This window comes from Genypterus blacodes, unplaced genomic scaffold, assembly GCF_046128005.1.
Source record: "Genypterus blacodes isolate CSIRO-AG114 ecotype Tasmania unplaced genomic scaffold, CSIRO-AGI_Gbla_v1 ptg000023l_1, whole genome shotgun sequence".
In the NCBI taxonomy this organism is placed as follows: Eukaryota; Metazoa; Chordata; class Actinopteri; order Ophidiiformes; family Ophidiidae; genus Genypterus; species Genypterus blacodes.
Window position 1 is genome coordinate 59,209 of NW_027466836.1, and position 18,292 is coordinate 77,500.

The 18,292-nt window shown below is 46.1% G+C and overlaps 1 protein-coding gene across 1 annotated transcript in view; it reads left to right on the forward strand.

The window, feature by feature from the left end:
* The window catches only part of nsmfa (NMDA receptor synaptonuclear signaling and neuronal migration factor a), a 28,267-nt gene that overhangs the window by 4,236 nt on the left and 5,739 nt on the right, over positions 1-18,292 (forward strand). The window contains 8 exon segments of the mRNA XM_076143352.1: positions 4,542-4,603; positions 4,901-5,857; positions 6,791-6,863; positions 10,566-10,634; positions 13,641-13,693; positions 15,043-15,132; positions 17,071-17,201; positions 18,212-18,292. The exon segment at positions 18,212-18,292 is cut by the window's right edge and continues 3 nt beyond it. Of these exon segments, the coding sequence (XP_075999467.1) occupies positions 4,542-4,603; positions 4,901-5,857; positions 6,791-6,863; positions 10,566-10,634; positions 13,641-13,693; positions 15,043-15,132; positions 17,071-17,201; positions 18,212-18,292 (1,516 nt within the window).

The following is an 18,292-nucleotide window of genomic DNA, read 5'->3' on the forward strand; positions in this document are numbered from 1 at the left end:
CCTTTGAAGTTTCATTCCTGTTACCAGGACAGCTGCGGTTTTGGTTTATTGTTATTTATTATTGCTGCTTGTGGATTGTGGTCTATTTATTTTAGTGTCCTTATCCGATGCAGTCAGTAAAGGAGAATGTAAAGTATAAACAGTATGTGGTATTAATCTTTGCCCCATATTCAGCTGTATTTGCGATTAGAGATATTTATCTAAAGCAGGATTTATATTCGTATTTACCTATACATCCATCCATTTTACACCGATTTGGGCCATTGCAGACTGTGTTCTAGACAACAACTAGGATGAAAGAGAAAGAAAGGTAGTGTAAATGACACAATAAGAGCACCTCAGCATCTCTGAAGAGACACAGCAAGAACACGTTTACAGACTGGTACTCTCCCTGCGTGCCATCGATCTGTTTATGCTGCGCTCCCCCCAGATCCATTAAGGTGCTGAGGTGTTCCTGCCTGTTGTCGACAAACCCATTTACTGAAGGAGAAAGCTGTGCGTGACTCACTCGGTTTTAAGAAATGTTACAGTACACCTCATTATCTGCTGAATTAAGGCGGAAAAAAAAGAGAATCTGTCCTCATATTTACCCTCAGCTGTTCTTGGTGGGAGGCAGTAGTCGAGTGGGTAGAGCTTCCGCTTAAGAACCGGAGGGTTGCCGGTTCAAGTCCCTGCCGAGGTGCCCCTGAGCAAGGCACCGAACCCTCAATTGCTCCCCCCTCTGCGAAGGGTGGTAATATAATGTAATGTAAGTCGCTTTGGATAAAAGCGTCTGCCAAATGATCGTTATTTATTTATTTCTTTTTGGTGTGTTCAAGGACACCCGGACAATGTGCTTACCTCATGTTTTACCTGGAGTTATGTAAAGATCAATAACAATTATCCCTTATTGAGCTTTACATTACATACACACATGTTTAGCGAGCAGTTATGGTGCGTCCCAGAGGGTCTGATCTCACCGCCTGGGCCGCACACACACACTGTAGGCTCTTACCTCGGTTCACCCCCGCAAATTCACAGTTGCCAACTAATTTCAGAGTCGGGATAAATTTGGACTCAACTGGCAACGTCCGAACTGTCAGATGAATTTTTGGCAGGAATTATGATCTGAATGAATTTGAGGCAGCTAAAGTCGTCCGCCGGGTCGATTTCTCCATTTACCGATTTGATTTCGCAAAATGTATTGCTCATATTCCTCAGTCAGTGTTTGCCCTCAACACCCTCTGACAACAACGACAGCCAGATGGCGCAAAAAGAGTGTGTCCTATATGGAAGGATGCAAATAAGTCAGAGGAATTTTAGTTCTATGATTCACGGTTCTAAAATGGCGATAACAGCGCCACCATCAGGCGGACCGGAACCAAAGTGTCATATGTTCCTCTCTGGATCGTGTTCAACCAGCCCATTAAGTCCCATGACCGGTTCCATGGGTTGGTTTTGAGGAACCCTGCTGATGAAACCTCCCTGGCAGTGCGTTTACTACTAAAAGTTACATTTGCATGGATACTTTCGCCTCCTCGGACATTGAACCACATGATGTACGGTAATTAATTTAACTTAACAGAGCTGTGGAAGCGCCATCGGATGTTAAATGAAACAGAAGAATGCAGAAGTGGGGCGTTGAGTCCATGTTGTCATGAGAAGCAAACAAAGCCCTCTGACATATTAATCCCGTCTTTCCACACTTGCATCAGGTTCTCGCTCGGTTGCTTTCTCCATCTCCATTTCCTCAATTTACTCTTCACTTCCTTTTCAACATGAGCCCTTTCTTTTCTGTGTAGTCCTCCTCCTCCCCTCGGCTGTAATCTCATCTCCCCTCCCTCACGTCTGTCTCAAAAACCCAATCATGTCTGCAAGCGTGCAGGGTGAATTTTGGATCAGCCTCTCACGGTTTCAATTTTCCTTATTTAGATCTACAATATGTCCTTCCTATCACTTACAATGTGCACATCTCCCACAAACATCTCATGTAGCCGTGTCCGACATGGGCCCCACTCACATTACAATCCCTCAGGTACAAAGGAGAGGGCAGGCTGAGGAAAGGCAGACAAAGAGAGAGTAATGGAGGAGAGAGAGAGAGAGAGAGAGAGAGAGAGAGAGAGAGAGAGAGAGAGAGAGAGAGAAAGAGAGCGAAAGAGAGACTTATATGTGCATCAGACAGTATAAGAGGGAGTGCAATACAGTAAGCTTTTGTTTAATGGATGGTATTTTGAGAGAGGTATTTTGGTCTCTCTCTCTCTTTCCAACTCAGTTTCTTCTCATTTCCTCTCATGTATAATGGATGGTGATTCTCTTGCACCATTGTTTGCTGATTCTAATCAGAGTCCCCGTCCCAGTGAATAATAAAAGAGAAGGGCAAAAGGAAAACGTCTCCCAGCTTCAGAGGGACACCTGCTGATTACAGCACACACTGTATTAATCACAGCTGTCTTCAACAGGCATGGTCAGTTACATCACCACACACACACACCCACACACACACACACACACACCCACACACACACACACAATGAGTAGAAGAAATAGATTGTAATGGAGTAAAGACAGGGGCAGAATTGCACCGACATGCATGCTGAGCTATTTTTAGCCGAGTATGGGAGCTGGTTGGTGTCGCAGCCCGTGCCTCTGGGTGCTCACTCACTCCCCAAACTCCACCACTGACAGTAAACACTACAGGAAACCAGCGTGACGCTGCAGTCATTCAGGAACATAACAGCAAAAATGAGACAGACGCAAAAGCAAATCAATGAACAATCTGAAACTATTTTCATGCAAAAACTTTTCTTGATCTTTAAACTGAGGAAGTCCTGCAGTTTAAGTGGGATGTTCTAATGTCCAAACACCCAAATTGTTCCTGATAAGGTATTTGTGAAAGAGCATTCATGTCTTTGCACTAAATTCCTGATGACTGCTTGCAATTTTGTATTTTTGCAACCTTAGCATTTTCCCCTTTAATAGGGGTCCATGTTTGCCTCCCTCCTGGGGCGGCCGAGCTCTCGCCAAGAAGGCAGCAATAATAACACTAATATGTTTCAATTGGTGATTAGTGTTTGTTGGGGGACCTCAGGGTCTCAAAATTCAGCCAGACTTTGTAGTTATTATATTAATAATGACCAAAACCCTGATGAGTTATGGGTTGACCACATCCTGTCATAGCAGCGCTTTAGTTAGCAAACATAGGAACTTTAGAGAAAGAGAAAGAGAGAGAGAGAGGGAGAGAGAGAGAGAGAGATCACAAATCCTTGTAACAAGAATAATAATTATTGCTGCGGTACGTTTCCTCCCAGCGAGTTCCCACATTGATAGGTTTTTTTACTGCGGTTACACACTGAGGATGGAGGAACATTAGGAGGTCAGCGCGAGCCGACTGCTGTACCCGAGGCAATTACATTAATACCAGCTTTAGGCGATGAGAATAACTGAATAGCTGCCTGCACTGTTTCTGAGAGCAAAAAGAAGAAGTAATGGCAGCACATGTTGTACTTTGTGTTAGGAGGATCTATTTTCTCCAAACACGCATTCTAAGCTGGTGTGAATGTTATTCATGCTATTCATGAAACAAAGAAACACACTTTGTTAACGCACACTAAGGAGATACGAGCAAACCACCAAAGACAATCTCTCTCTCTCTCTCTCTCTCTCTCTCTCTCTCCCCAGCTTGGGGGTGATGGACGTTGACAGAAGCATTTTGTATGAACCCAAGAGGAGACTGAGATTCACTTGACTTTAATCAGAGAAAGAAGCTATACAAGAGAGACGGAGAGAGGGAGGAGAGAGAGAGACAGGGGAGAAAGAGAGAGAGAGAGAGAGAGACAGGGGACAGAGAAAGAGAGAGAGAGAGAGAGAGAGAGAGAGAGAGAGAGAGAGACAGGGGACAGAGAAAGAGAGAGAGAGAGAGAGAGAGAGCTGAATGCTGAAGGTTTTGACAGGTTCTCATGTTGAAAATGGAAAAAGGTACATGTCTGAAAAAAGGGAGCTGTGCAGCAGCAGCAGCGCTGTTGGAAAACAGAAGAACAAATCCTCTCCTATAAGGGCCTAAAATGGCATCACTCAGCCATGTCCAGGTAATGTGGACATGATTCGATTTTGGCTGAACATTCTGAATAGAACATGATATCAACAGAAACCTCACCGCTGGCTATTGATCATTGCTTCTGGATGAGAAGATAATGATGATTTTCTTTTTACCTGAGAGCTACTAGACCTCTGATTGTAACATCAACAAATGAGAGAAGCGATCCTCATTTGCATGAACGCCACATGAACCTCACCTGCTTTCTTATATGTGCCTGTTTTGCGGAAAAGCTACAATGGAAACAGTCTCTCTTTCTCTCTCTCTCTCTCTCTCTGGCTGCCTGAAGAGTGGAGATAAAACAGCTGCATCTTAAACTGTGGTTGGCACAAGCTTACAAAGAAAGCAATTAGGTCGCCCCTGTCCTTCTCTCTCCCCTTCCCATTTGTATGTTGGCTCCCTCTCTCACTCATCCCTCCTTCCCACCCATAGATTTTAATGTCTATATGTGTGTCGTGTGTCCCTACAGAGCAGCGCGAGCATTTGGAGAGTACCTGTCCCACACACATCCTGAAAACAGAAACGGATCAGGTCAGCGTCTGTGCCGTGCTGCCATTTCCACAATCAATGCCATTCTGTTCTGTGCAGTCACTTTTGATCTTCAGTCCTCCACTACTGTATCTCCACCTCATCCTCTATTGAAATGTCAAGCTGACTATGAGTGCATCAATAGCAGCTGATAACTGAACAGAGATGATATTATCCTCTGCGTCATTTCCAGCCTGTGCTCTTTCTTTCTCTCGCTTGTCCTTGATCTTCACCGCCGCTGTTTACTCCTCTTCTTCTTCTGCTAAACACTCCTCTGTGTCTCCCTCTGTCACTCTCCAGCACACCTGCTGTGTGAAACCTTGGTGGGTGCTGACCCGGAGTCGCCAAGCGCCACATTTGGCTCCAACAATAACAACCACTTTCATCCCTTCTCCAAACAAACCGGCGACGACCCCGCCAAGGGCTCCGAGGTCGATCCAGAGCGCAGCCTCGTCATACCCCCGCCGCGTGCACTGCAGCCGCCTCCCCCCACAATAACCATCTCTTCCAAGCCGGCGCGGCTGTCGTTAGAGCGCAGCTTTTCCGCAGAAGAAGACCAGCAGAAGTGTGTGGAGTGTACACTGCAGCCCGCCCGCGTTTACACCATCACCACCCAGCACGGTATGCTGACAAGCAGCCGCCGGAGCAGCAAAGAGAGCCTAGAACTGGACGTGCTGAAGGAGAGGTCGGGCAGCAGTGGAGTCGGATCTAGAGGGGGCAGCAGTGACCAGCACCTGAACACCAGTCTGATCCAGCCCTCCACCTCCCCTTCCTCCTCCTCATCGTCTCCAACCCAGTATTCTCACGGCAGTAGTGGCCGTGGTAACAACAGAAATCACCACCACCACGGGAACCATCATCACCACTCTCTCGTCGCCGGCACCAACATGTCCTCGGGCAGCGCTGGAAGTAGCGGCGCAGGAGGAAGCGGCGGCGGCGGCAGAAACCAGCAGCACTCTTTCACCGCCGCCTCGTCGTCCGACTCCCATCATGCCTCACACCACCACCCCCACCACCACCACCACCTGTCTCAGCCGCCACTGCAGACTTCTGTAAGTGCCCACAACATCCGCAGCTGGGGCGAGGGCGGGAAAGGGGACGCGGAGTGCAGCGGCCTGGCCTGCGAATCCTGCAGCGGCGCCCCCTCGAGGAGTCAGGGCTCCCTGGACTTGGAGAGCGCGTCCCGCGAGGCAGGCAAGCAGCACCGACGCCTAGAGCGGATGTGGAGTGTGGACCGGATGACTGGGCTGGAGAGAGGTGAGAGGGGCGGAGGACACAGAGGAAGGGAGAGGAGCGGAAATCCACACGAGGGTGGGAGGAGGAAGAGGGCAGAGTTGGCGCCCTCTGGTGGTGGGGGGGTTGGTGGGGGTCGCCATCAGACTGGGAGTTGAAATAGCATTTGACTGCTTTCTAACAGACGAAAATGAAGATAGTTCATCTTTAAGCAGTAAGACTCATGATGAAGTTCTTAATTAGCTTTTCTTGTCCGTATTGCAAATCTAGCTTCTCTTATAAAACTGCTTCAGTGAAGTCAATCTTTGGTCACAGTTAGACTCAATATTGGATTGTATGAAGTGTTACGGTGGCCGACACGACACCATTTCTGACATAAATCCTGAATTTAAACTAAAACACCCTATGCACTTTTGTGAACTTTAATTATACTCAAAGTGTTTGCTAGCAGATCGTTTTAGGGCTCCTTCAGAATTTGTCAGAGCAACCCAGTATGAAACCAGCACTCCAAACACTTAGTACGGAATAACAGAAAATGTAATTACATTTCACTTCCTTCATAGTGATTTTTAAGTTTTGGACTCTCAAGGTGAACCGGTGCTCAGGAATACAGAACACCCTCTTAAATAAGTTGTTACTTAATGAAGCAGGTTGGAGAAGCTCTTTCAAATCTATTTCTGCTCGGGTCTGGGTGGGCTTGATGTTGGATGTGACGTGGTGGTCTGTATTTCTGACTCTTCGTCTCTCCGTCTCTCTCCTCTGGTGTCTCTCCCTTTGTGTCTCCCTCTCTCCATTTGTGGAGTGGTGGACTGTTGTTGAGGTGCTGGTGCCGTCGCTGGTTTTGCACTTTCATATTTCCAATACATTCATTATGACCTTTGACAAAACCACCAATGTTCTTCGTCTTCTTCTGATTTTTTGTAACCTTGGAATGATCGTTTCTCTTTCTATCTGCAGAGGACAACAACTGGTTCCCAAAGGAAAACATGTTCAGCTTTCAAACTGCCACAACAACCATGCAGGCGTAAGTGTCCAGCATAACAAACACACACACACACACACACACACACACACACACACACACACACACACACACACACACACACACACACACCAATTTATCTTAGTCTTCATTACAGGCTTTCATTGATTTTCAATAATTGCAGTGAACTATAAACATCACCGTGCTGTCACTCAAAAGTCACCCAAGGTAAACAATTCATCTTTGTCACATTGTCACTGTCGCAGGCTGAGCCGATGCCATATTGTGTCGTTCACGTCATCTGTTGTCATTCCACAAGGTCCATATGCGATTGTTTGTCTCGTGGATTTCGATTCTCTGACAACAAGCATCCTCGAATCAAGGACGCTTACAATGACATCGTTTTTCAGCACAGTGAAAATCTATCTTGAGCGCGTTTGCGATGATCTGCAAGGTTGTTTATATTCCTCAAATCTGCACTGACATAAAAAGAGCAGCGGAACATAAGGGATCCCAAAACGAACCCTCTGGAGAGACCCTCTATGCAATATCAATCTGTCCAGCATTTATCGGCTTTAAACTTCCTTCTGTGCTTCCTGTTGCCTTTCACCTTTGGTTTCTTGGCTTGTGTGAGAGGCTTGTTGGACCATGTTCAGAGTGCAAATTCAAACTCAGCCACTGCATCAAAGTGCTTGCTGAATGGGCCCATTAAACGAGCGCAGACATGACTTACTGTTACAAGGTGACTTTCATTCTTGGAGGTCAAACACTAAACACTCTTTCTGCTTCTCATCATTTCTTTCCCAGTTCCATCTCTTGTCTCTTATCTGCATTCATTGCTAATTGGTGCCTGACTTCTGTGTTTTCTTCTTTTCTCTTCTCGACTCTTCTTGCTTGCTAATGAATGTCTGGACACTCAACAGGATATCGTGAGTATGCTTCCCCTCTCTGCATTATCTAACTCACTCACTGACCTCTAAACTTAACTGCTGCACCTTCACCATTTAACCTTCATCTTCTGCCTGGAATTAGAAGTTAAAGCAGAAATCAAAGCGACAACTACCAAACAACTCCAAGTCCTGTATTAGAATGTTAGGAAACCTGGTCCAGCACCAAAAATGGAAGCACGATGTGACTTTGTGTGTCATTGTGGTAACAATCAAACAAAAACAAACCGATATGGACGAAGACAGAAGTATACTAATACATTTATACATCATGTGAGGGAATCAAAATAACAGAATCAGCTGAGATTGTAGGTCCACATATGACATGAAGTGTGTCTGTCTGTGTGAGTGTGTATGTGGAGTGTAGTGTAGTGAATTTAGTTATTAGGAGAATAGCTTGGTTGCAACTCAGCTACTTTTAAATCCTGCAGCTATTATCACAAATTGGTTTCCCCAACACTGCAAATGTGTGTGGGTGAGAGCTGTGCGACTGTTTGTATACACACACACGCGCACACACACGCGCACACATCTGAAACATGATTTTTAAGAATGATTGACTGACACACACAGACGCACATTGACACTCAGAATAAGACCGAGGCGGTAACCCAGGAGACGGGATTCTGTGGGCACGACGAGGGATCAACTGTAGTGCTGATCCACAGCCACCCTGCAAAGCTGGAGTCAGGAAAATGGACGCCTGTGTGTTGACTGACCAAAGCCTGTATGCTCTCATCCACACACACGCACGCACGCACACACACACACACACACACACACACACACACACACACACACACACACACACACACACACACACACACACACACACACACACACACACACACACACACACACACACACACACTCTAATCCTGCTGCACAGGCGTCACTAATTATCTCTGAATCTCTGCCAGTCGACTTTAGAGGCGTTTTAAACTCACTGCAGCTTTTGGCTCAGGAGACTTTACTTTTAATGTTATCTATTTATAGTGGAGCAGCATATGATTCACAGTGGCTCTGTTGCACTTCGAGTAGTTAAAACACACAAGTTGTGTTAGTAAGGAGGTCGTGTTTTAATCATTATCCAACAAGAAATGTATTTATTACTGTAAAGTAGGGATTCCTGAGTCTGACTCTGAACCTCACAATGAAGCATAAAGATGGAACAAAGTCACATTTCCCACTTTGCAACCGCCATTGCTGGCCGCACCTCGCTGAACTAAACCAAACTAACCCCTCTACCTCTGACTGCCAGCTTCAATCAGTCTGCTGAAACAAATATTGGATGTCACTATTGATTCAAATGTGTACAGGTGGGACATCAGCTGCTCACGTAACGTTTCATGGAGAATGTTCCAGTTTAACAGCTCCATCTGACCGCCACCCTGTTATTGCCTTTGAGCCCGGGTGGATTTCACACCCGTACGACGCCGCTGCTCTATGCTACTCGCACGCTTCTCCTCCATTGTTTTGTCACTTCACATTCAGCTATTCCCTCATTGCTGCACAGTGGACACATGAGCCGCAGTTGATCAGATTTGAGCGAACTCTGAGCGCTGCAGCATCCCATAACGATCTACACAGAAGAATGCAGTGTATCGCAGATGCACCTCTGGTCATGTATAAGCAATCTGAGCATTCCGGAGATGTTTGGCATTCATTTACCAGGTTTGTCGGGCTTTGAATTGACATAGAAAGGCATCTTAAGCTTCTTTACATGAAGTTATAAGTCATATTTAGATACTAACATATGAACTGTGCCTTAAAGGTATTTCCCTGTGACATTTTATCCTGAAATATCTGCGTTTTAACCTCCATAAGGGTCCATTCAAAGGCCTGCAGACCTGAATGAAGGGCAAATATCTCAAATATGCTGCAACTTAAAAATCCCCCCCCCGAAATAAACACCTAGTGACCTCGTAAACAATAATATAGTGACCTGAACATCATTTTAGCCTCATTCCTGAATGTTTCTATGATGAAGTAGCAGTTGAAACAGATGAATTGTTAATGTAGCCATGATCTGAATGATAAAGCTTCATAAAACACTGGCTCAGGTTCCCCCTGCTCTGGGATGCTGTGTGCTGCAGTGATGTTGACCGGCTTGTTGAACTTAGCCGGGTCTCCGCTGCAAATAATGTTTACTCAAGTAAAAGCTCTGGGACCGGAGGTGATGGATTTCACACCTTGTTTGTATTTTCACATGTCAAACTCAAGAGAGAGCCAGACAGCGTGACACACAGCTTCTTAGTACTTCTTGTGAAAGCTTTCAAAACAACACTAAGACCTGCAAGAAACAACACGATGGGAGCATCAAAAAAATCTAAAAATCTATAGGTTTCTGTAACTTTGTGGGTTGTAGCCAAACCAACAAAGGTATTCAATCAGCAGCACTGTGTGGAGAAATAGCAGCAATTTAAAGTGTTTTTAAGGGTTGTTACTTGTTCCAAGAAACATTCAGAAGTTGAAAGAAGCTGATCTAAAATCTGCACTTACAACATCAAACTGCATTAAACTTAGGAAATTCTGGTTAATACACCTAAAAAAAACATCAAGTCCCAAAAATGGGTGTTTCCTCTTTATATGGCACACAGATCATCACTTTGGTCACATGGGGTGAATAGACATTAAATGATGAGCCGGTAGTAGGTTCACTTTTTGGTGGGTAGTCTCCATCAGAGCCAATGAAACCCTGCTGCTGGAAGCTTTGGCCTCAGCCTCCCTGCACCTCCCTGCCCCTCGCTCAGCCAGCATGCTCCCTCTCTCATGCCTTTAACACTCTGCCACATCCTGCCAGGGCTTTCCGGGGATTTGTGGAGAGAAAAAGGAGAGAGAGGGAACAGGATTCAGCACAAGTCATCCAGAGGTATGAAGTGTTTCCCTGCCAGGCGGCGCTTTGCTCGAGTGCTGCCTGTTCTCTGCCTGGCCCACTTGTTTACAATATGTCCAACTCAGATGGAGAATCACATTATGACACTTAAAGGCGTGCCTGCGGATGTTAAAGGTCTTTAGTTCAATACACATTGAATATTAAAAACAGAGTCCAGTTTTATTGGGTCAAGCACAGAATCCAAAAAAGTGAATTTTAAGACGATGTCATCCATAGGTTGAGTCATCTAGGCGTTTACGACGTCACTGGTCAAACTACTCTTCTTCTCTTGATCATTACAGCGTGGTTTTATTCTAAACATGAGCGCCCCACACACAGTGACCTTCACTGTAAAGTCACAGACACACTGAGGTGATGAGTGAAACCTTTTAGCTGAAGGAACATTGGACACACATTCACAATCATCACACTTATGTCGACATCAGTAACGGCTTCATGAGCAAAGCAGCTAAAGCGTCCCACTCGGGGCCAGATGCTGTGTGACATGGGGGCAGATGGCGACCGCGACGCCGCGCCGCACATCTCCGCTCCTCTGACATCTCGGTGTCGTCCTTCTGCACTGTCATCTTCATTAATATTCCGTGTTACTTCATCCAAAGTTAGTGACTCATGTGGAGGAGCAAAATAAGCAAACACAAACTTCTAACAAACGTCTTTCCTCCCTCGGTTAGAATCCATTCCAATGTAGAATATTATCCCATTTTTCTGCATTCATCCAAACCAAATTGGTGTTTTTCACCTCTAAAAGCAGTTGAACTGTCAGTCTCATGTTCCAGTGTACAGAGGGGAAAGGCTCTATATATACTGACTTGCTGGAATGTGCCGTCGTCCACAAACAAGAAACACTTAGAAAGGGGTGAAAGCTATGCCAACAACACATTCAAAGCTGCACGTCTTTAAGTGTAAACGCGGCCTGAGCAACAAAACAAAGCAGAAATGACCCTCATACATCCACACTGAGCCGGCGCCGCCAGACCAACCATCATCACCCCTCAACCCAAAAGAAGAAAAGAAAGAAAAGGATCCTAAAACTGAGCAAAGCAGGAATCGATTTCAGCTGCGTTTGTGCACAAATGCCTTCATTTGCTATTTAAAGAAGTGAAAAGCAGGAAAGGAACAGAGGCACGACAGATTCGGCTACAGACTCTCATCTATAATGCAAAGCAGACGAGACAGAAGCCACTTGAGCGTAAATCTGTCCGTCCTGTTGATAGATGGATGGACAGAGACACGCTGAGTGCTGTGTGTGTTTACTGTCACGCCTCAACACCATAACACTCCTGTTTTACCCAACCAGTCGTTCAGCTACTCATGGTGTAAATCCAGATTAGGCCAGATGTGTTCAACAGCTGGAATGCAGACGGACGACTGGTGTAGAGATGTCAGCCTGAGCCATTTGTTTCCCCAATTTCACAATGGAAAGCTTTTAGTCAAGATCGAGGGAGAGACTGTGTGTGTGTGTGTGTGTGTGTGTGTGTGTGTGTGTGTGTGTGTGTGCAGTCTATGCACTCTTTGAACTCTTAAAGTTATGGAACTGTTACTTCCAAAGTTGTAGAAGTGTGTGTAAAATGATTAGATACTGGGTGAGAGAAGGCATGAAAAGAGAGAGGAGGGATGAGTAAGAGCACATGTCTGATAGACTGCAGATGCCAGTATAGAGTCATCGTTGTTAAAGAAAAGAAAGATATTGAAGTTAGGAGCTATTATATAGGGATTGAGATGATGGTCTGTCAATGTGACAAAGAGCTTTCAGAAGAACCTCTGCATTGTGTTATCTGTGCTTGAGCTACATGTGACTTCTTTCAAATGGAGATCATCTCATTTATCCTCGCATAAAATCTGATTGCGTCGCAGAGAGGAGCGGCGTATTAAAATGAAATGTGTGGAGAAAAGGAGGGACGGGAGGGACGGGAGGGATAAGAGGAGTGAAGGCAGAGGGTGTGTAAAGGTCTGATGTGTGTGTGTGTGTGTGTGTATGTGTGGACGTGATGTCTCCTGCATATTCCTCAAACAGCTCAGTTCAGTTGTAGGAACATGACTCCTTTTTATTCTGCTCGTTAAATCAGCAGCAGTGCAGTAAAACCCCTGCCTTGTTTCCAGTTTATGGAGGTTAAAGAAGGACAAAGAGGTTCTCTCTGGGTTCCTGGGTTTCCGTCATGCTTTCATGTTGACATTCAGACAAAACAACTTCACGAACCACACTTCAGAGATTCACCATTTGTAGTGTAGGCGTACCGAGAGAAGGGACGAGCCTCTCAGGTTGTGTAACAACACAGAAAACTAATAGAAGATGTACGACTTTGTTCTCAACAATGACTTGTTAAGCAGATTTCCAAGTGGAACGCGGTAACGCACTTCTATTACGTCTTGATTACTTGTATGCGGTTCAGTCGGATGGCTTTGCTGTTGCTAGGAAACGTGCTAGGGAGACTTGTGGACACTTCCAGGTGGCGCTTGTTAGGAGAGGGATGTAAGGTATTGAGAAAACAAAGACGCACAAAGAAGCCTCGGCGCTCTTCAGAGGACACACCAGCGACTTCACCTCCACATTTCTGCACTCAGCCACTTCATAGGTAAACGGCGTTTTAGTTTGCGTTGAAAAAGTTGATGGCGCTCGTGATGTCTGCCGCATTTTCCCACCCAGTCGGCCCGCGCCCACGCCGGCCGCGTCATCGGCTCCACGTGCTTCTCTGGAACTTTGTGAGCGGCATCTCCCACCCACATGAAGAAGAACACACACATTTACCGTCTCTACCTTAAATAATCTCTTTTGTGCCTCTTTTAGACGGCGCTACTCTCTGGAGACTCTAATGTAATCTCCACCTTTCCCTCCTTTTGTTGTTTCCCGCCCACCCCTCTGTCTCTCTGTCCTTTGTTCCATCTATGCTCTCCCTCCCTCCCTCACTCCCTCTCTCTCTGACGTTTCGGTTATTCCGCCGTCCCCTGTTTTCCCTCCTCTTCGCTTTCTCTACCCACGCGCAGGAACTTCCGGAAGCATCTTCGGATGGTGGGCAGCAGAAGGATTAAAGCGCAGAGTGAGTCAGAGATGTGTGTGTGTGGTTTATATGTTCGATCGAAATGATTGCAATGTTGTTCACTCCATTATCATCAGTGTTTTTCACTTTTTTTGGCATATGTGTGTGTGTGTTTGTGTGTGTGTGTGACACCACATGCTTTGCATTTTAAAGCCTGTATGTTATATCAGATTGCAGTACATGTTCAGTGTGTGTTAGTTATTAACCAGCCGGTCTGTGTGTGTATGTGCATGTATGAGTGTGTGTGTGTGTGTGTGTGTGTGCATGCTTGAGCTGCAAACTGTCTTCTCCTTGCATTGCTTTATTCTATGAATAAAATTAGAGGCAAAACCAGGACTTGTGTACGATAACAAACCGAACAGAACGAATAAAAGAAGATCGTTAATTTTCTGTATTAATTTGTCTTCAAGCACAACAATAAACAAAGAATGATCTGTGTGTGGATATGGAAACTTAATGACAACAGATGGAAGATAATGATGGGTCTGCGTCTGCGTGTGTGTGTGTGTGTGTGTGTGTGTGTTACTGACGTATTTGCTTGCACAGTGTGTTGGTGCTTTAATGAGTTAGATCAATAGGAAATGTAAATAGAACTCGTGTGTAAACATCTGGTCTGGAACCATCTTGTCTGAACCGTTTGCAATCTGGCAACTTTGTTATGTTAGTTTCTCTGCTTTTAACCTTGAAACTGTGGAGAAAAAGTGAGATTAACGCCTGCAGGTCAGCAGATTTACGCGTGCATGTAAGTAACAACACGTTTAGTAGATAGACAGGATGTGTGTGAGTCGCTGAGGCGCTAAACAAACGAGTAGAAATCGTATTACAGGGACGATTCGGTGATAACTCTCACTCCATGGGGTCCAACTGTTTCCCCTGTTCAGATTCTTGGGCTATGACTGAATCATTGAAGTCCCTCTAAAGGAAACTGAGACATTGGGTTTCTGATAGCAGTCGATTGGAGAGCGTTCGGTCAGAGAAGAACAGATTTTCTAAACAATGAGCGATTCATGGTAGCGAGAACGACCCTCTCTCCTCTCACACCTTCAACTTCCTGGAAAATTGAGTTTGTAGAAGGAACTCTACTATTAACGTGATTGTATGTGTGTGTGTAGGTACGTGTGTACCAGTGTCTAACTTCTAATGCAGATGATTGTTTGTGTATGTGCCATTTGTTTGTGTGCTCGTGCAGAGAAGCCATGACATTGTGTGTAATGCACTGGATTGTGCGTTGTAGCTGCATTTTGCGCTAAAGTGTTTGCGGTGGTGAGTGGACACAGCCAGATGGCGGGCTTGTTAGTGTATGTGTGTGTGAGTGTGTGTGTGTGACGATCTCTCCTCGCCTGTGCTAGCATTCGCTGAGCGTAGATCGAAGAGTTTCAGCCGCTCCTGGAGTGACCCCACACCTGTCAAGACTGACTCTGCACACGAACCCAAAGACAGTGAGTTCACACAGGCTCACACACACACACACACACACACACACACACACACACACACACACGCACACGCACACGCGCACACACACACACACACACACACACACACTCATCGTTCCTTACAAATAGCAGCAGGGTTTTCTCGGCTAGGTTGTTTTGCAATTTGTATTCACATCACGTAAACAGAGATGTCGAGTAAAATCGTCGCCTTGTTAGACTTTACTTTACGCTTAGTTCAAAGAAATAGCAAGAACATAAATCCAACATAGAAGATTACTGTAAAAGGACGAAAGAAGGAGTTAACAGTGAACACGTCCTGGAATATAGAAGCACATAGAGTATAGAAGCTTTCAGAACTGGAGCGTTTAAACAGAGAGAAAAGGTCCTGGTGTGTCTCAAGCACAGTGTGAGACCCTGTGCAGGCCCCTCCTCCCTCTGCAGGCCCCTCCTCCCTCGGCAGGCCCCTCCTCTCTCTGTTCTCATTCACACGTCCACCGCCAAGCAAAAAAATGGAAAAAGTGCCGGTATATGAGTAAAAAGGAGCCGTTACAGCGTCCAAAGAGCCCTGTTTGCCCATTTGTTCCCCATTTAGGAATTCGGCTTTTTGACAAAATTGATACCAAGTGCACACTTAGGTGTTCAGACTAAACCTAACTACCTGAGCATTGGCGGAACTGCCAGATGTAAACATCTAAACCCCACAGAAACCAAAGACTCATTCCGCCATTTGAAGATTTTGTCCACACACACACACACACACACACACACACACACACACACACACACACACACACACACACACACACACACACACACACACACACACACAGTCTTTGCTGTTCACAAGTGACCCTGTCCATCTGTCTCCGGGTCTTTCTTTCCAAACCCAGGAGTGTGTGTCCCAAACCCAAATGTGTGTGTTTGCCCGGCACGAATGTTTGAGGCTGTGTTACGAGTGTTTATTGTAAGGGAAGAGTGTGTATAAAGTGTGTGTGAAGGGGCCAGTTTAGAGTGAGTGAAGCAGCACACACACACACACTGATTGTTGGTCTGTGGTGTGAGCATGTGTGTTTTTATGTTTTTCTTCACCTTCATCCTCACCGTCTCAGTGTTTGGGCGTCTCTGAAGGGACGGGAATGAATTGCTGACGACAGTGAGACGTTACGCAGCCCGGCGTCTGGCTCTGTCCGTCTCCGTCTGGCTCCCGGGGGAAAGATAAACGTCCTCTGAAGGAACAACACAAATTATCAATTTTGCTTGTCATTCCCCCTTTTGTTTCCTACTCGTCTTCTTCTCTTCCTCTTCTTGGATTGTTCCGTTTCCTTCAATGACTTTCTTTCACGTTCATCGACTGAGGCAGAAACCTTTTGATATGAAACTATTTTTCTTTCATGTTGAAACCACTTTGCTTTGCGCGCTTCAGTTGAAATCAAAGGTCCTTCCTGCTTCACGCTCTGATAGTGTATAAGATAATAAGCAGTATGGGCTCAACACCAATTGACATCAACATGTAGCAAACTACTGAGGAGGCTTCTTAACAGTAATTACATGGTATTATTCTTATACATAGAACTTCTAAGGGGAAATCTTGGGCCTTTTCTTCGTCTATATTTGTATGTAGATCTTGGAGGACCTGCAGGCGTGATTGCATTGTGATTAGCGTTTAGGGGAGCAATCACTCTCCACGCTCGGCTGCACGCTCCCTCTCAGAATAGCTGACCTCTCTGATCCCCGTCAAGTTGCCGTGGCTCCCGTTATGAGCAGCTTCCAGGAATCTGTCGCCACCGCGCTCCCCATCACTCGTCCTCTTCCTCCCTCTGCCAGCTGCCTCTGCTTTTTGCCCGTTTTCATCCGTCATTTCTCGCCACCCGCCTTTTAACGCTTCCATTGCCGTGCCTTCCCCTGTCCTTCCACTCACCCCCGTGTTCCGTTGGCGTCTAGGTGGCGACCTTCAGGCCTCCTGTGCCACCCTGGACGAAGGAGGCATGGATGACACTTTAGACTGGGAGGAGGAGAGGGAGATGGAGCGGCTGGCCTGCGAGGGAGACGACTTTGTGCCTCCCAAAATAATGGTAAGAGAGCGATCGAGTTCAGACTGGCAACACGGATCAGTATGATGACTCAATTTCACCGGTGGTTGATTTCAGCATCACAAGATGTTTACCGCAATATTCTGTTCAAAGGTTCACAGGTTCGGCTTTATTTTTCGGCTCAAAACAAGGCAGGGGTTTACTCTCCTTACGTCACGTCTCCTCTCGGCGTTTCAGTCTCTATTGTGTGGAACAAAACGCACCCGCATGTCGGCTTCAGTTGCTGCCCTACGTGAGCGTTTCTGAAAGCAGCAGCAGTCCTTTGCTTTCTACTTGCCGCTGGAGGTAAAATGCTGACCCCCGACCTTCCTCCATGTTTTTACTTTACACAGCCTGTGTGTGACCGATGTCGGAGCCCTGAACACGGGAATATACAACAAGCCCTCAGTGCATCAGTGAGCTGAACCCTGCCGCTCTGTACGGCTCTGAAAGCTTCATGTTTGATCCGTCCTTTATCTCTGTAACATCAACATCTCTAACGTTCAGATTTACTTGCCTGTACGCCTCAGAACACGACGTTAACAAGCTCCTGTTTGATGCGTTTCTCAGTCGATGCATGTTTCCGGCACTCCAGATTTCAAACCAAACCCCTAATGAGAGAACAAACATGGAGGACCGTATATACATATACATCACCTTTAAGATCGCACACTGACCACAGACCACGGATGAAGCTCAAATGGGCGTCCTCTTCTTCTCAGGAGTGGAAGAGGACATGCAGGTGAATGACCTGAAATGCATCTAAGGTGTCTCCACTACCACAGCGCCGTGAATAATACATGTGCTGGGATACTTTGGCCTGCAGGCACAAGCGCGTGACAGTTAGAGATCCACTTAAACACCATCACTCCTCTCCTCGCCTCTCCTCTCTGCTGCTTCCCTTTTTCGGGACATGTTTCTCCCCTTTGGCCGCCTGTGTTTCCTCTCCTCCTATGACCACTCATCTTTCCTTCCTCTCCTCTCTCTCCTCCCTTCAAACTCCTCACCTTTAGCTGATCTCGTCCAAAGTACCTAAGGCGGAGTACGTTCCCACTATAATCCGCAGGGATGACCCGTCCATCATCCCCATCCTC